At 39.6% G+C, this 20,091-nt stretch overlaps 1 protein-coding gene across 1 annotated transcript in view; it reads right to left on the reverse strand.

Moving 5' to 3' along the window:
- The window catches only part of LOC308624258 (cytochrome P450 2C18-like), a gene marked incomplete at its 5' end in the record, with an annotated part of 44,932 nt that extends 30,610 nt beyond the window's left edge, over positions 1–14,322 (reverse strand). The window contains 6 exon segments of the mRNA XM_081247351.1: positions 655–812; positions 5,295–5,444; positions 5,617–5,674; positions 5,678–5,779; positions 13,063–13,251; positions 14,281–14,322. Coding sequence (XP_081103477.1) covers positions 655–812; positions 5,295–5,444; positions 5,617–5,674; positions 5,678–5,779; positions 13,063–13,251; positions 14,281–14,322 — 699 coding nt within the window.
- Positions 14,323–20,091: the final 5,769 nt, after the last annotated feature.

Genomic DNA, 20,091 nt, shown 5'->3' on the forward strand with positions numbered 1-20,091 from the left:
ATCAGAAGGGAGAGGGAAGGAGGGAGGGGCAGTATAGGGGTAGTGAGGGAAAAAGGGTTATTACGGGATTATATGAAATCACGTGTGTGAAACTTTCGAAAATTGTAAAGCAATACAGAATTTAAAGACTCGTTCATTCAATTTAAAAGAATGAAAAAAACAGAAAAGCAAAAGAAAGATCTATCACTCCTAAAAAAAAGGACATCTCTCTCCAAACACTAGCTGAACGTAAGCTAAAGGAACAGAGATTCCAGTGACCACACAAGGCAAAAAAAAAAAAGAGACTTTGCAAAAATAGTTTAGAAAAGTCACTATATAAACAAATAGCTACAGCTTGTAGAAGGCAAAAACAAACAAACAAACAAAAAACTACAGGGACTTCCCTGGCGGTCCAGTGGTTAAGACTCCACGCTTCCACTGCAGGGGGCAGGGGTTTGATCCCTGGTCAGGGAATTAAGAAAAAAAAATAGGAGCAAGCAAAAAAAAAAAAAAAAAAACAGAGAGGAGAATCTGATTCCCAGAGTTACCATGTTGTAATATCCAAAATGTCCAGTTTTCAAACATTCACTTCACGGCTTGGTTCATATAGAATTTTGGACTTGTCAGAGAAAAGAGCATAAACGATTTCTCAGGAAGAGAGGATCCTGACCTCACCCGGATCCATGGGGAGCTCATAAATCCTGGAAACTCATTAGAGTTTCCTAGCAAGTTAAGAAAATTCTGATCTGTATAATCAAAACGATTCTGGAAAATAATGGAGATCACATTGCAGGGAGCCCAGCCCAGGATGAAAGTGGGATCACAGGGTGACCCTAAAGAATTGAAAAGATTTATAAAACACTATTAAAATATAAATATAAAACTTTGTTGTGGATAACAGATAATTTTAGAATCTCTGAAGCAATATCTACCTGGAAATTCCCCTATCAGCAAAAATTTAAGCATGCTTAAAATCAACACATCTCTGTCCCCTTAAACATGAATTGACAAAATGGATTAAAGACCTAAATGTAAGGCCAGACACCATCAAACTCTTAGAGGAAAACATAGGCAGAACACTCTATGACATAAATCACAGCAAGATCCTTTTGGACCCACCTCCTAGAGAAATGGAAATAAAAACAAAAATAAACACATGGGACCTAATGAAACTTAAAAGCTTTCGCACAGCAAAGGAAACCATAAACAAGACGAAAAGACTACCCTCAGAATGGGAGAAAATATTTGCAAATGAAGCAACTGACAAAGGATTATTCTCCAAAACACACAAGCAACTCATGCAGATCAATATCAAAAAAACAAACAACCCAATCCAAAAACGGGCAGAAGACCTAAATAGACATTTCTCCAAAGAAGATATACAGACTGCCAACAAAAACATGAAAGAATGCTCAACATCTTTAATCATTAGAGAAATGCAAATCAAAACTACAATGAGATATCATCTCACACCGGTCAGAATGCTCATCATCAAAAAATCTACAAACAATAAATGCTGGAGAGGGTGTGGAGAAAAGGGAACCCTCCTGCACTGTTAGTGGGAATGTAAATGGATACAGCCACTATGGAGAACAGTATGGAGGTTCCTTAAAAAACTAAAAATAGAACTACCATACGACCCAGCAATCCCACTACTGGTCATATACCCAGAGAAAACCATAATTCAAAAAGAGTCATGTGGGGCTTCCCTAGTGGCGCAGCGGCTAAGAATCCGCACGCCAATGCAGGGGACACGGGTTCAAGCCCTGGTCTGGGAAGATCCCACGTGCCGCGGAGCAACTAAGCCTGTGCACCACAACTACTGAGGCTGCGCTCTAGAGCCCGTGAGCCACAACTACTGAGCCCACGTGTCACAACTACTGAGCCTGCGTGCCTAGAGCCCATGCTCCGCAACAAGAGAAGCCACCACAATGAGAAGCCCGTGCATTGCAACGAAGAGTAGCCCCCGCTCGCCGCAACTAGAGAAAGCCCGTGTGCAGCAACGAAGATCCAATGCAGCCAAAAAAAAAAAAAAAGAGTCATGTACCACAATGTTCATTGCAGCTCTATTTACAATAGCCAGGGCAACCTAAGTGTCCATCGACAGATGAATGGATAAAGAAGATGTGGCACATATATACAATGGAATATTACTCAGCCATAAAAAGAAACAAAATTGAGTTATTTATAGTGAGGTGGATGGACCTAGAGACTGTCAGACAGAGTGAAGTAAGTCAGAAAAAGAAAAACAAATACCATATGCTAACACATATATATGAAATCTAAAAAAAAAAGAAAAAGAAAAAAAATGGTCAGAACAACCTAGGGGCAAGATGGGAATAAAGATGCAGACCTACTAGAGAATGGACTTGAGGATACAGAGAGGGGGAAGGGTAAGCTGGGACAAAGTGAGAGAGTGGCAATGGACATATATACACTACCAAACATAAAATAGATAGCTAGTGGGAAGCAGCCACATAGCACAGGGAGATCAGCTCTGTGCTTTGTGACCACCTAGAGGGGTGGGATAGGGAGGGTGAGAGGGAGGGAGATGCAAGAAGAAAGAGATATGGAGACATATGTATATGTATAACTGATTCACTTTGTTATAAAGCAGAAACTAACACACCATTGTAAAGCAATTATACTCCAATAAAGATGTTAAAAAACAAACAAACATGAATTGACCATTCCGTCCTAGTTTGTTTAATAATAGTACTCCAAATACTCCATTTACATCACTGCCTTGAGTCAAGGTGCTGGTTATTTTGAAGAGCAAAAGAACAGAAAAAATTTTAAGGGTCAGTTTTTTAAGACAATAATTCAGGATATCTATCAGTGCAAAATCATGTCTGTCTGGTAAACTTGTAGACAATTAAGCACTGACATAGGAAGGAAGCAATAGTTAGGATCCTGGAAACGTTTTATATATAGTGAATAGCTGAGGGAACAACTTGTAGAATCAGGAAAGGAAAAGATTAAAGAGAGAAAGATTATGGAAAAATTCAGGTGTTTGATGGAACAAAGAAAAAAAAGCAAAAGCTGTCCATGTTGTACAAGAAGAAAACACAAATGAACATGAATTATAAGATAGATTTGTTTGCCTAAAATAAAAATAGGTAAGAATTCTGCATTTCAAACAAATCACAGGGCAAACAAGAAAGATTAAATTGATAAATGGAGTCCTTTTGTTTCTTTATTGCAGTATGGAGAGGAGGTGTGGGGAGGAACATCCTGCTCGAAGAAATAGTGTCCCTCATCACCAATCAGGCCCCCCATTTAATTTATTTGGACAGAACATGCCCTCTTGTGGAATTCTGGGGTATTGCTACATATAGCCATCAACGGAATACCATATGTTGTTACAAATTTTTTAATTTGAATTTAGATGAAGTCCATCATTTTACAGACAAATAAATTAAAGCAGAGGAAAAGTAGTTTTCTTTTTTAGTGGTCAATATTTACATGAAATTGCTATAATCAGATGATCGATAGACTTTATATGCAAAAAAAACAAATCACATCATCCATGTAATTAAGGGTGACTTGAATCAAAGTGTTGTAATGAAACGATAGGGAATTAAGTAATAGGAACTTAGTTAAGTGCTCGTATGTCAGGCTCCTTTTCAGCTGAACCATGCCAAGACACTAAGCTGGCAGAAAAACTTTTACTTTAGAAGGTAGGGACTAATTTGAGAAGGCCTTAAGATTTCTCTGTGTGTGACAGCTAAAATCTGATTTTTAATCTTTCCTTTCACTTGAGAGAGAGACTTACAAAGAAGGGTAATTTGGAATTCAGACTGAAAATAAAATCCATCTTAACAAGCACTTCATAGGTCAGTACAGCTGACAGGTGTAAAATATTACCAAAGTACCAAAATTGGTAAAAAATTACCAACCACCATCCAATTGTTTTAAAATGTACTTGGGTTTTATTTTTATTCAGATGGTAAGGCCAACAGATCAGGAGATGATAAGATAGTTTATTACTCATACTTCCCAAGAGGAGGGGGCACACTACACAAGGCCACATGGGGAAGCACCCAGGTCAGTCAGGAGGCAGAAGGAACAAGGAGAGAGCATGGGCCAAAGCCTTTACTGGGGTTTTCATGGAAGAAATGAGCAAGGCTGGGTAGGTATGCTCACTAAGTTTAAGACTGGATAGTTTGGGTAATTTCAGAGGGCTCTAGGCCCTAGGGGTGGTCCCTAGTTGTCCTGTAACTGGCCCTGGATTGATTTAGGGCAGGGAGAATACTGGCTTGGTGTGTGAGGGTTCCATAAAGGAGGTTTCCTGGGGGTACTGGCTTTGGATAGGCTGATTTGAAAAATCAAAGAAGTGCTCACACACAAGATGTGATGCTCTATCTCAGAATTAGCTAACCCTGGGAGAGGCAGTTGCTCCCTGGCTCTGCAAGGCCCCCAAAATGTCAAAGTATCATAAAGTAGAGAAAACAGAAAACATGATTATTATATCAATAACGGGGGAGGGAAATATAAAGAAAGCTGAAAACAGAAGAAACTAATAGGGAAGGCAGGGTAATGAGTTATTAATAATAGTTGAAATCTGTTTAAATAAATCCTTTTATAGCCTGGTATTTGTGTAATGTTCAGGATTAAGCCACAGCATCTATTTCTTAAAATATATAAAACAACACTGTAAGTAGGGAGGGAGCAACATTAAATAACTGAAGCTGATAATTGTAAAACAGTTATTTACAAGGAAATCACAATTGATGAGGTCTGCACTAAGGGATGCCTAAGCAATTAAAATCATAGACAGTTATCATTACTGGCCAGAACAGTAGGCAATGGGTCTCAGAAGAAACCCTCAGACATGTGAGTGAGGCGACCATACAAATATAGGCCAATTAAGTGAAAGCACATGTCATCTGTTTCACGCTCCATAAGGGTGTGATGAGGTCATTCCCACCGTGTCCACTTGACGAAATGTTCTGGAATACATAACCCACATTTACACTATGGGAAAAACCATTATTCTCTAATGCTAGAAAAAAAACGAGACTCAAAACCTTCTACCTTCATGACCTGATGATTTGAAAACAAAAAGTTCAGGACAGGATAGGATTAAATGACCTTTAATCCACACTATATGCACCATAGTGGGTGTACACACACAACAAGCATAGATACACAAAAGCCCTCTTGGCTCTCTCCTCTCTCTCCCCGCTCCACAGGAGGGCTGAACACCATGACCCCTAGGAAAGATGTGGCTGTCCCTGAAATGTTCCCTAGGATGTCACTGGAGAAGACAGCAGTCTGTTAAGGTGAGAGTTACAGAGCATAGCATCACCCACCACTGGTTTTTCTCAACTCCTCCACAAGGCAGGGGGCTTCCTCTTGAACTCGGTCCTCAGTGCTCCTATTCCCCACCCCGAAATTCCACAGTGTCATGAGGGAGATGCGCCAGATCTCCTTCCATCTCTTTCCATTGCTAAAGAGGATTCCTACCAGGAGGAGAAACAGAAACTAGGAGGGAGGCCCTAGGGAAGGAGGAGTGAGCTCACACGTGGCAGCCTGGCAGATGGACCCAGCTCTGCCAGGGGGCTCTTCAAATTCCTCTTTTCCATCCTCCCCACCCTCACTACCAATGCGGAATATGCGCACATGCACACCTACCATGTCCTTTATTAACTCTTTGAGACACAGGGAGACTGCCTCTTCCAGAAAACTCTTCTCACAGATCAATCAGGGCTTCTTTCACTGCTTCATAACCATGCAACACAATGGTGGGCTTCAAGCCAAAATACCCAGTGAACACAGGGCCATACGCTTTAGAGAGCTGGAAAATGTAAAGAAAATGCAAATATTAGCAAAAGAAGTCACAATTTGGTCTATTTTGCTCATGATTAAGATTGTTATCAACATCATGTTGTTGACGTTTTTATTCTGCCACACATAACTTCAAACATTTCTGGATCTTATATATATATGTATGATGATAATTCAACATCCATTCATGATAAAAAAAAAAAAACTCTCACCAAAGTGGTTGTAGAGGGAACATATCTCAACATAATAAAGCAGAAGCCCTAAATAGACATTTCTCCAAAGACAACATACAGATGGCCAACAGGCATATAAAAAACTGCTCAACATTACTACCTATTAGAGAAATACAAATCAAAACCATGATGAGGTACCACCTCACACCAGTCAAAATGGTTATCATCAAAAAGTCTACAAATAGGGCTTCCTTGGTGGCGCAGTGGTTGAGAATCTGCCTGCCAATGCAGGGGACACGGGTTCGAGCCCTGGTCTGGGAAGATCCCACATGCCACGGAGCAACTGGGCCCGTGAGCCACAGCTACTGAGCCTACGCATCTGGAGCCTGTGCTCCGCAACAAGAGGGGCCGCGACAGTGAGAGGCCCGTGTGCCGCGATGAAGAGTGGCCCCCGCTCACCGCAACTGGAGAAAGCCCTCGCATAGCAACAAAGCCCCAACACAGCCAAATAAATAAATTAATTAATTAATTTTTTTAAAAAAGTCTACAAATAATAAATGCTGAAGAGGGTGTGCAGAAAAGGGAACCCTCCTACACTGGCTGCAGGAATGTAAATTCGTGCAGCCACTATGGAGAACAGTAGGGCGACTCCTTTAAAAACTAAAAATAGAGTTACTATATGATCCAGCAATTCCATTCCTGGTTATTTACCCAGAAAAAACAAAACCTCTAATTCGAAAAGATAATTCACCCCAATGTTCACAGCAGCACTATTTACAATAGCCAAGTCATAGAAGCAACCCAAGTGCCCATCAACAGACAACTGGCTTAAAAAGATGTGGTGTAGGGCTTCCCTGGTGGCGCAGTGGTTGAGAGTCTGCCTGCCGATGCAGGGGACACAGGTTCGTGCCCCGGTCCGGGAAGATCCCACATGCTGCGGAGCAGCTGGGCCCGTGATCCACGGCCACTGAGCCTGCGCGTCTGGAGCCTGCGCTCTGCAACGGGAGAGGCCACAACAGTGAGAGGCCCGCGTACCGCAAGAGGGAAAAAAAAAAAGATGTGGTGTATTTATACAATGGAATATTACTCAGCCATTAAAAAAAGACCAATAAAAAAATATTTTTTTTTAAAGTGAAATGTTGCCATTTGTAGCAACCTGGATGGGCCTACAGGATAATATGCTTAGTGAAATAAGTCAGAGAAAGAAAAATACTACATCATATCACTTATATGTCAACTCTAAAAAATAATACAGGGCCTCCCTGGTGGTGCAGTGGTTGAGAGTCCGCCTGCCGATGCAGGGGACACGGCTTCATGCCCCGTTACGGGAAGATCCCACATGCCGCGGAACGGCTGGGCCCGTGAGCCATGGCCGCTGAGCCTGCGCGTCCGGAGCCTGTGCTCCGCAACGGGAGAGGCCACAACAGTGAGAGGCCCGCGTACCGCAAAAATAATAATAATAATAATAATACAAATGAATTTATATACAAAAGAGAAAAAGACTCACAGACATAGAAAACAAATGTATGGTTACTAAGGCGGGGGGACAAATTAGGGGTATGGAATTAACAGATACAAACTAATATACATAAACTAGATAAGCAACAAGGATTTACTGTATAGCACGGGGAATTATACTCACTTTCTTGTACTAGGTCACCAGGAAGGAAGATGGCGGCGCCCAAATCGCGGTGCACTTCCCGAGGTGGTTGTTTGGTACCACAGGCGGGTCAAGAGTCTTCCCCTGCTACTGCGTGAGGCCAACTCGGGCGCTCGGGGGTTGCTGGAGGTGCCGAAGGCTCCGGGTCTGTTCAAGGAGTTCTTCCCAGGGAGGGGCACGAAGACAGGGCTCCCAGAGCTCTTGGACGGTGGTATGGCAGGCAACTTTCCCCAGACCATCTACTGCACCTTCGACCCCATGACTCGCTTCCTTTGGGGTATCTGCTGGCACTGTTGGGCCTATTTCACTTCCACCGACTGGGCCACAAAGCGAGCGCGTCGGTGGGAGGTGCCACCGCGCGCCTGGGAGACCGGAGTGGCTGTACCTGGGCGCACAAGGCGCTGCACGCAAAGCACGTGCAAAACAACGTGCGCGCCCTGCGTCGGGGGCTCTAGGCTGCTGATCACCGGCAGCTGCTCACTAATGGGCGGACGCGGGGCAGCTGCGCGGTGCTGGACAGCTCGGCGTGGTATCAGAAGCAGCACCTGGTGGACTTCCTAGCGGCAGCGGGCGGCCACTTCCGCGCGTGCACGCTGCTGAACCGCCCCAGCGTGCAGACTTGGCTGAAGACCCCGGTGGCGTGAGTTTGGCCGAGTTTTTATACCAGGTGAACCCCGGAACAAGCGTCCTGGATAATACATGCTGCAAAGCAAACGCCGTTTCAGACGGTCCTCGAGGGTATCGGATGATAACGGAAGGCGGAGTCAGTATAAATCACAGGCAAGTAACGGATCCTGAGAGTGTTTTAGTTGTTGGACAACATATTCCTAAGAATGGACTTTCGTTACTTAAAATAGGAAAAAGGGATTTCTACATTATAAAATGGCTTCAGCTATGATGAAAAATCCTTCTGGTGGTTCAAATTTATCCATCATTCATTCTCAAGACATACGAACGTATAATCTTCACTTATGCAAATCAAACAACAGAGAATGGAGTATACTCGAGGCCTCACAGCGTGAGTGATTTCATTATTTATATAAGTTGGTTCTGTTTGTGTAATAGTGGGATATTTTATTTCCTGGTCCTTAAACATTAAGGGCTTCCACAGAAAGGCATGATTTCCGGGGTTAATCTCTTTTCATAATTATTCTCCATGAAAAACTAAATGCTATCTTTCCTATCCTGTCCTTCTTGTTCTTTTGGAGACAAGGAAGAACAATGAAAAAGAGGTAGTATAAGAAATTGTAAGGGGGGGACTTCCCTGGCGGTCCAGTGGTTAAGGCTCCATGCTTACCCTGCAGGGGACACGGGTTCCATCCCTGGTTGGGGAACTAAGATCCCACATGCCGTGCGGCATGGCCGAAAAAAAAAAAGAAATTGTGGGTACTTTTATATCAGGTGAATATCTCACTGGATCTTTTTGTTGTTAAGGAAGCTAGTACAGTTCTCCTTTAAAAAGGAGAAAAGTTAGAGGAAACCATATTTGACATTAGAAATTACAGTAGAAATAGTTACCTTTGGAAAAAAAAAAGAACAAAAATCAGTACTTAACTTTTCAGGAAGTTTCTAATTCAGTTTTCCAGTCCCTTGCCTGTGTTCCATAGAATTAAATTTACTCACAGCCTTGTTTATTTTTTTATTTTTATTTTTTACTTAGTAAAAAAGGTATCAATGTTTTATAAATTTATAAGCTTTTAGTTTTTAAAGTTTCAATTTCTGCCCCCAGGCAGATTGCAACTTGAGATGAACTGAAAAGTTAAGTAACCAACAAGATAAAACAGAGGATAATCATATGAGTATATCAAAAGATAAAAGGGATAAAGAAATTTCAGGTCAAATTTAAAGTATTTGGAATCAAGACTTAGTTAAATTAAGCTCTACATTCACTAGGCAATTCGATCCTCCAGAAATGTTTCTAAAATCTGAAAAATCAAGGTAATAGCACCCCTGTTTCCCCTGAGGATCAAGTGAAACACAAACACAAAATGGTTTACAATCAGATTTGTTCTAGAAAATCTTACAGGCAGCAAAGCATGGCTTTAGAGTTCAAATTCTAGCCATTTACTACCTGGGGATTACTTGGAGCAAGTCACTATCTTCATATGCAAAAATGGAGATGTAATAATGCTCGAGTCAATTAGGAAAAATCTAATAGGGAAAAAAAGTCATAAAACTTTCGTACAGTATAAGCTGTATTGCTATGTTCCAAAGTAGATTTAAATGTTAGAAAGCCATAGTTTATCCAAACCTTCATCTGGGAGTAAAGTTAGGAAGAATTCATTTATTGACAAACTTTAATGTCACTTCATAGCAGCAATTTTATTTACATAGTAAAAATGAACATACAGGTATCCATTATAAATGTCAGAGATCATCTCTACATTTCAAAACTTCACTCAGTTTGAGGGCCAACAAAAGAAGTTTTTCTCTTTCCATACCTGTCTTGCCTCTGTTTTTCTTTGTACAAGGTGTGTAGTACTAGCAAGCGCATTACTGTAGCAGGTCACAATTTCAACATGAAATTTGATGTGCTGGGGAAAGGTGCATGACGAGGTGTTTTCCCCCTTACAAATTCAGAAAGCTAGAATAGAATGGTCATCATCTGACCTACCTGAAATAAGTAAGTCACGGATTGCTATGATTTCAAAATTGATGTCTAATGATGGCAGGGTAATTTTAAAGTGTGCTAACAAACAGCTTGGAAGCATGTATTCTGCGAAGATGGTACTACTAACAGATTCAAAGTAGTACCGTATCATATCAGACTGAATCTGGTTTTTTATGTTTGAGACGAGTTGCTGAGCCTATTGTTTCTTAGTAAATGGGTACTGTTAGCTAAAGGTAATGGACATATCCATATTGTTCCTGCCAATAGTCCTTCATAAATGTCATGACTTTAAAAATTTTAGTATCTACAATATATAATTGATCTTCAAATTTATAATGTAGTTCATATCAAGAACCACCTGGAGAGTTTTAGTAAAATGTTTATGTTCTAAACCTCACTCCCAACCCCCTGAAAGCCTTTAGGAGTATGTGTGTGTGTCCAGATGTTTTTCTTTAAATAATAAAGCTCCACATTATTTTCATTTAAAAAATATCTTGTGATAACATATAATGGAATATAATCTGCAAAAACAAACAAACAAACAAACTGAATCACTATGCTGTACACCTGAAACTAACGCAATATTGTAAATCAACTATACTTCAATAAAATTGTTTTAAAAGACTAAATATGATGGTGATTATTATCACCTCTGATGTGCCGGGCCATGGCCTCGGTACTTGGTACTCAGATTATTACTAATCATCATATCAAAACTTTGAGCTAGGGTTATTTACCCTGTTTTATAGATAAAGAGATTAAGGTTCAAAGCCTTTCCTGTTTATTTCCAATGTCTCACAGTTAATAAATAGAAGACCCCAATTTTTTTTATTGAAGTATAGTTGATTTACTTCAACTATAATGGTGTGCCAATCTCTGCTGTACAGCACAGTGACTGACTTTTACACATATATACTTTTTTTTAATATTCTTTTCCATTATGGTTTATCCCAGGAGATTGGATACTGTTCCCTGTGCTATATGGTAGGACCTTGTTATATATCCATTCTAAATGTAATAGTTTGCATCTACCAACCCCAAACTCCCAGTCCATCCCTCTCCCTCCCCCCAGCTCCCCCTTGGCAACCAGAAGGCTGATCTCTGTGTCTGAGTCTGTTTCCGTTTTGTAGATAGGTTCATTTGTGCCATATTTTAGATTCCACAAATAAGTGATAACATATGGTGTTTGTCTTTCTCTTTCTGACTTACTTCACTTAGTATGATAATCTCTAGTTGCATCCATGTTGCTGCAGATGGCATTATTTTGTTCTTTTTTATGGCTGAGTAGTATTCCATTGTATATATGTACCACATCTTTATCCATTCATCTGTTGATGGACATTTAGGTTGTTTCCATGTTTTGGCTATTGTGAATAGTGCTGCTGTGAACATAGGGGTGCATGTATCTTTTTGAACTATAGTTTTGTCTGGGTATATGCCCAGGAATGGGATTGCCGGATCATATGGTAATTCTATTTTTAGTTTTCTGAGGAACCTCCGTACTGTTTTCCTTAGTAGCTGCACCAACTTACATTCCTACCAACAGTGCAGGAGGGTTCTATTTTCTCCACACTCTCTCCAGCATTTGTTATTTGTAGACTTTTTAATGATGGCCATTCTGACCGATGTGAGGTGGTACCTCATTGTAGTTTTGATTTGCACTTCTCTAATAATTGGTGATGTTGAGCATCTTTTCATGTGCTTACTGGCCATCTGTGTGTCTTTGGAGAATGTCTATTAAGGAGAAGACCCAAATTTCAACACAGCTTAGTTGGCCTCTGATGCCTAAGAAATTTATCAGTCCCCAATGCCTACCTTGGAACCAATATCCAGTTGACTGCTTCAGAGTCACCTGTAAAGCTCATCCCATGGGAATTCTGACTCGGTAGTGATAACTACTAGCAATCTATATTTTTTAAAACCACCCTGGATGATTCAAATGCCCAGCCCAGTTTAAGATCCGCTAGTATTACTAACAGAGAGAGAGCGAGAGCATCACAAAGGCAGTGCCAGGACACGCAGCAGCTCATGGAAGAACAGTTTCTTCCATCCTGCAGCATTCTTGGCCGCAGACAGCAGCTTTGTGCAGAATCCAAAAGGATTTTATTACTACCCAGCTGGCTCTAAGTACTTTTTTCTTTCATTCACTTATACTTGTCCTGCTCTCAAGCTATTTCCTTAACATCAGGCATAATTTGCTTCTTCACAGGAGTTCAATTTTCATAGCTATTCTGAACAAAACACAGTTTATATAATAGATGACTTCTTGAATGAAATCTCTAATCACAAAACATTTCCCTTACCATTTACCTTCAGCCAAAAATCATAGCAAATGGTGGTGAAACAAAGGGAAGAAACACTTCAGTCTTTTGTCACGTTATTATTTTGATTCAACCATACAAAGACCTAAATGTTTCTCTACTCACAAAATGCATTCCACTATTATTGATAATGACAGACCAAAAGTAATGCTCCAAGGGAATGTTTGCCTTAAAATAATATCTTTTAATAATTTTATTTTAATATATTGTGATGTATTTTAATATATTTTAATAAAGGTATTTTATTTAAAAGTAGATGTTCATGGGCTTCCCTGGTGGCACAGTGGTTGAGAGTCCGCCTGCCGATGCAGGGGACACGGGTTCATGCCCCGGTCCGGGAAGATCCCACAACCACGGAGCAGCTGGGCCCATGAGCCATGGCCGCTGAGCCTGCGTGTCCGGAGCCTGTGCTCCGCAACAGGAGAGGCCACAACGGTGAGAGGCCCGCGTACCGAAAAAAAAAAAAAAAAGTAGATGTTCATTTACTTTCCCTTTGCAAGCCACTGGAGGAACATAAAACCTACTTACATTGGTTAAGGATTTGCCGATATCCTTAACATCTAACTGTAGGATATTTCCAAGAATTGGGAGAAGAGTGGGGCCAGTCGGGAGCTGCCCTTTCCCAGAGCTCTGTTTCCAGAGTGAGAGGAGAAGCAGACAGGAGAGACAGAGCCGGATCCACTGGAACCTTCTCTTCTTACTCAGACAGCTGTGAACCTGAAATCCAAAGCTTTTATAACAGTCCCTGCTAATTCAGCTTGTGCCTCTGACTCGTAAAGTGAACAAGCAGCTAGGTCTACTTTAATTTCTCTTTTGAAGGAACTTTAGCCTTGTGATAATCAAAATATGGTGTTCTTTGCTCTTGCCCTTTTTTTCAATGCCCCACCTGGGCATTCCAGTTTAAGAGGCCTGGGGTGGAGCCCAGGTACTGGTAATTTTTTTTAAACACTCCAGGTGGTTGACAACCAGTGAAGTAAATGATTTGATCAAAAAATTGCTCAACATTCTGGATTCTCAGATTAGTAACCAGTTAAGAATTTATGACTTTGAGGGCAGTCCTTGTATGTTAAAAAAAAAAAAAAGTTTATCCTTTAATGCTTTATCAAACACTAATATACTTTGTCCTTGAAAATGAAAACCTTTTGAAATATTTTAGTGTACCATACTAACATTATAGCTTCCCAAACATAAACCAGCTAACATAACTCATACATTTTGAAGGTCCAAACATGTATCAAGGAAATAGCTAAGTAAATTTACACATATTTTACCATTTAACTCTCCCCCTCCCGTCAGAAAAAACACTAGAAGAAGAAATTTTTAATTTTTATTTTTCAGATGGGGAAAGGGAAATTCAGAGAACAGGAGGTCCAGCCAGTGTCAAATAGCTAATAAATGACAAAACTGGGATTTGAAATGATATCCTCTAATGCCCATTGTGGTACACTGTGGCTTACACCACAGCTGCCTCACGAACAATTTTAGGAAAACAAAACCAAACCCCCAAAACATTAGTTTCTCTGAACGTACACCCCGTGAATGTCTACAGAATAACAAGTTTCACACTAAATAGATGTTCGTTACTTGACTGCAAGGATAAAAGGGTCGTGGGTTTTCAAGACATAAAAGATAGGGATTCTCCCCCTCCATCACTGCAGAGGTGACACTTGCTCAGGTAACAAAGGGAAAGGCTAATCTCAGGGGGCAGAGCTTGAGAAACCATGACTTCCCCCACCTCCCAGTCACCTCCAGATACATCTGCTTTGGTTGCTTTCTTTGTTCTGTCATTGTCAGAGATAATGGAATGAAGTATGCACAGCAAGGAAGGGAGATTTTGACTAAACAGAAGGTGTGGATTCAGTGGAAGATGGAAGGCAGAGACTTCACTGAACAGACTCATGGCCCAGAACCAATGCAACATGCAGACCTGAACAGGAAACAGCACTTAGTGGTCATGAGGATCTAAATGTCACTGGAATTATATACATTACTAGATCACTAAAAAAAAATTTTTAATTAAAATAAATAAATAAATAAAAAAGAAATTATGTTTCTATATTGTATTTTTTAGGTATGTTGACATACAACATTATATTAGTTTCCGGTATACAACATAATGATTTGGTCTTTGTATATATTGCAAAATGATCACCACAATAAGTCTAGTTAACATTCGTCCCCATACATAGTTACAGAATTTTTTTCCCCATAACGAAAACTTAAAGACTTACTCTCTTAGCAGCTTTCAGATATGCAATACAGTATTATTATTATTTTTTTAAATAATTTTATTTATTTTTGGCTGCGTTGGGTCTTCGTTGCTGCACGTGGGCTTTCTCTAGTTGCAGCGAGCGGGGGCTACTCTTCGTTGCGGTGCGCGGGCTTCTGAGTGCAGTGGCTTCTCTTGTTGCGGAGCACGGGCTCTAGGCGCGCGGGCTTCAGTAGCTGTAGTGCACGGGCTTAGTTTCTCCGTGGCATGTATAGTCACCATGCTGTACAATACATCCCCATGACTTTTTTATTTTATAACTTAAGGTTTGTACCCTTTGACCACTTCACACATTTTGCCCTACCTGAGCCCCCACCTCTGGTAACCACCAAACTGTTCTTTGTATCTAGGAACTTAGTTGTTTGGGTTTTTTTTGTTGTTGTTTTCTTTTTTAGATTCCACATATAAATGAGATTATATGGCATTTGTCTTTCTCTGTCTGACTTATTTCACTTAGCATAATACCCTCAGGGTCCATCCAAGTTGTTGCAAATGGCAAGATTTCATTCTTTTTTTGTGGCCAAATAGTAATCTCTTGCATACATAGACCACATTTTCTTTATCCATTCATCCTTCAGTGAACATTTAGGTTGTTTCCATATCTTGGCTATTGTAAATAATGCTGCAGTGAACATGGGGGTGCACCTGTTTTTTCAAGTTAGTGTGTTCATTTTCTTAAGATTAATACCCAGAAGTGTAATTGCTGCATTGTATGGTAGTTCTATTTTTACATTTTTGAGGAACCTCCATACTGTTTTCCATAGTGGCTGCACCAATTTACATTCCCACCGACAGTGCACAAGGGTTCCCTTTTCTTCACATCCTTATCAACACTTGTTATTGTTGACTTTCTGATAATAGCCATTCTAACAGGTGTGAAGTGAAACCTCATGGTTTTGATTTGCATTTCACTGTTGATTAGTGATGTAGAACATCTTTTCTTGTGTCCATTGGCTATCTGTATGTCTTCTTTAGCAAAATGTCTATTCAGATTCTCTGCCCATTTTTTAATCACATTGTTTGGGGTTTTTTTGCTATTGAGTTGAATGTGTTCTTTATATTTTTTGATTAACCACTTATCAGATATATAATTTGCAAATATTTTCTCCCATTCAGAAGGTTGCCTTTTCATTTTGTTGATAGTTTCCTTTGCTTTGCAGAAGCTTTTTAGTTTGATATAGTCCCACTTGTTTATTTTTGCTTTTGTTGCCTTTACTTTTGGAGTCAGATCCAAAACTTTATTGCCAAGACTAATGTCAAGGAACTTACCACCTATGTTTTCTTTTAGGAGTTTTATGGTTTCAGGTCTTAAATTAAAGCCTTTAATCCATCTTGAGTTAATTTTGTGTATGTTGTAAGATAGTGGTCCAGTTTCATTCTTTTGCATGTGGCTGTCCAGTTTTCCAACACCATTTATTGAAGAGACTGTTCTTTCCCCATCGTATATTTTTGGCTCCTTTGTTGTAATTAATTGACCATATAAGCATGGGTTTACTTCTAGGCTCTCTATTCTGTCCCATTGATCTACATATCTGTTTTGATTACTGTAGCTTTGTAATATAGTTTGAAATCAGGGAGTGTGATGCCTTTAGCTTTGTTCTTTCTCAGATTGCTTTGGCTATTTGGGGTCTTTTGTAATTCCATTCAGATTTTAGGATTGTTTGTTCTATTTTTGTGGAGAATGCCATTGGAATTACGATGGGGATTGCATTGAATTTGTAGATTGCTTTGAGTAGTGTGAACATTTTAACAATATTAATTCTTCCAATCCATGAGCATGGGATATCCTTCCATTTATTTGTGTCTCCTTCAATTTCTTTCATCAGTGTCTTACAGTTTTCAGTGTACAAGTCTTTTACCTCCTTGATTAAACTTATTCCTAGGTATTTTATTCTTTTTGATGCAATTGTCTATATTGTCTTTTTATATCAGAGGCAAGTGGACATTAAATTTTTAATTATCATTTATAATAACAAAAAATCATGTACGTAATAAATCTAACACATTACATGAAAAAATTCTCTGGAGAAAACGATAACACTTTATTGAGAGGCATGAAAGAAAATCTAAATAAGTATAGGGCTATATACCAAGTCCACTGATTGGAAGAGCCAATATTGTGTAGATGCTAATTCTCTTCTAACTGATCAGTAGATTCAGTGCAATCTCAAAGCCCCAACAAGCTTTTTTTCCTTTTCGTAAAGGAAAGGAAATGTATGTGGGAAATGCAAATCCCAGTAATAGGAGGAGCAGGAGGGAAAAGATGAAGGAGGAAACAGTTGAGGGGAATGGAGAGGGGGTAGAACGAGAAAGCGGAGAAGGGAAGTTTTACTCTACCAGAAATCAAGACATATTATAAAACAAAGTAATGGGTGATAGATACAGTAATAGCGAGAACAGATGATGTGGAGTCTGTAGAGCAGAGTGGTTAATGAACATGCCCCAAGGTACGTTATGATTATCATTACTTAGACAAAGTTTGCAACAAGACAGATTGCTCCTAGGTAACCTTGTGAACTGCTCCTATGATTTCTGTCTCAGTCCATCATCATGAGAGTCCCCACTGCAGGGCCCTGTCCTAATCTAAGTTGCTCTTTTCTGGAATCAACTGGTACACCAGAATTTTACTATCCCAACACCTCAAATTAAGGCTGCTCAAGCCTATGCTGATGCTCTTAGCTTCATTCAACCTAAGTAATCTGATGAAGAGATCACAAAGTTATTCACAGAAAGAAAGGCTTTTTTGCTAAAAGTATTTCAATAAATGTCATAGAATTTCAGCCCTTGTGGAGAACTGCTTGGTTATTCCATAAAAAGGCCTTAGACCAATGTTATAAACTCCTTACTAGCCACAGAAATCTTGTTTTTAAATTTTTAACATCAATAATTTTAAAAGGGGTATGTCCTCACCACTTTATATGAGGCCCCAATATTTTCAATTGTCTTCATTCATTTTCTTTACTCTCCTAGTTCCTGCCTTGATCACTAACCTAATCAGAGACACCCCTTGGTAGATGCCTGGCTCATTTATGTAGGATGGTAGAATGGAAAGGATTCAGTATAGGAATCCAACAGATCTTGGTTCTGAGTCTGGCTTCTGCCCTGTCATCTTTGGGAAGATTGCTTTCTTCTCTAGCCTTAGTTTCCTTATCAGTAAAATGAAGCCAGGAGACTTCTTGTTCTCTAGGGTCCCTGAACAGAGGAATAATATGTAACAGAACTCTGGTAGGAATTTTGGTACTCAGTAACAATATGATCAGGGTTTTAAACACTTTTTTTTTTTACTATCACTTTCAGTAAGAAACACATTGACATGACAAGGAAATGCGCACACACAACCACACACAAATGAATTGAAAAAATAAAAAAAATGAATGAATGAATAAATGAATACATAAGCACACTACTTGGTTCAAGTAGGTAAGTGCTGTTCTAGTTTTGTGGAGGTATAGATATATACACAAATTATTCCTAGACAATATGCATTAAAAGCCTTACATATATTTACAACTCCAGATTTAACAAAATTGGTTGAACAAATTAACACACACACAGTGCTAGGTAAATGGGTAAATGTTGTTAAAATGGGCAAATCATTCCTAGACAATATTTATCAAAAGCCTAGAAAATGTTCACACCTTCAGACTTACAGAAATGTATCCCAAGAAGCAAATCAGAGACTTACAAAGACCCATATAGGAGACAGCGCTATATATCCAACACTTATCCAATAATAGACAATTACTTTAAAATAATAATGATCGGGCTTCCCTGGTGGCGCAGTGGTTGAGAGTCTGCCTGCCGATGCAGGGGACATGGGTTCGTGCCCTGGTCCGGGAGGATCCCACATGCCGCGGAGCGGCTGGGCCCGTGAGCCATGGCCACTGGGCCTGCGCGTCCGGAGCCTGTGCTCCGCAACGGGAGAGGCCACAACAGTGAGAGGCCCGCGCACCACACACACACACACACACACACACAAAATAATAATGATCCATGTATATTGTAAAATAATTTAGTATGTACTCAATAATATTCTTGGAAAATAATTATAGATATAAATTGTAAATCTTATATTCTTACTAGGAAAAACAATTTGCTAGGTTTCATATACAATGTGATCCTGAGAGTGTAAATATGTGTGTGCTTTTAATTGTGCACATAGAAGGAGATAAGGAACATGATTTCTGTGTTTTCCAAATTTTCTGAAATTGTTACTTTTATAATTAGAAAAAGAGAAGATTCTACTTTAAAACATAATGAAATAACTTAGAAATCTCCCTTGCTGTTACAGATACAGGAGTTAGTGAATTGTTGTTCTTTCCCTTTTTCAACAGGCAAAATAAAATAAGTAAAATGGAAATCTTAACCTTGTAAAATAGAAAGACTGAAATAGAACCGGGAAGGTCAGTTTTAATTGGGGAAATTATGCCACCTTGTGGTCTTTTCGTATATTGCCACGTATAACCATTTTTAGTACAAATTTCAGGGCTAAATTCTGAGATTGTCCGCCAGCTTGCACATTGAGAGATCCTCTTTCAATTTCATGGCACTAACTTGTGGCAAATAAGAGTTTGTTGATGGAATGAGATGGTTATAATCAATCAAAAACAAGTTTGTATTTACTAAGCCACTACTATCAATAACAGGAAATCTTTGAGTTAGCTAATCCCTAAATAAGTTCCTTCTCAACTGAAACATTGTAATTCTAAGTCTGCAGTGGAATTTTTATATTCTTTGGAGAGAAAGACTGGAGCCACCAAGAAAACTTTTTCCATTCATTGTCAAGTGAAAGATGAAAGGGCTCAGGGACACGTCAGAAGCCACACTGACCAGTGGAGCCATTCAGTGACTGAGCTGGAGGCCTAAACACAGAGTTAACAGGTTATGCAAGCGCCAAGGCAATTTATTTTAAAACAAGAGCTGAGGACAGATTCACAGAGAAAAAAAGTAGAAAAAAAACCAGGAAGCAATTGATAACAGTAGAAATCTGGCAAAAGATGGCACCAACCTATATAATCTTTCCCTAAAATACATAATAAAAGCAGCTATTAGAGAATAGTTCTGCTGTTATTTGATAAGCTTTAATTTTTAAAGGAAAAAAAAGCATACTGGATTGGTCACTTGAACTCTGACAGGGAGGTGTCCCTAACAGATGGCCTTGTAACGATTTATATTGAAAGATTTAGTGTAGGTAAAGGTCTTGGAACAGGGCCTGGCACGTGGTAGCACTATACACACGTGATAGCTGGCATGATCGTTAAACGGTCACTATAGCATTTTTTCTTTGT

This window comes from Mesoplodon bidens, assembly GCF_964165515.1.
Source record: "Mesoplodon bidens genome assembly, chromosome: 1".
Taxonomy (NCBI): domain Eukaryota; kingdom Metazoa; phylum Chordata; class Mammalia; order Artiodactyla; family Ziphiidae; genus Mesoplodon; species Mesoplodon bidens.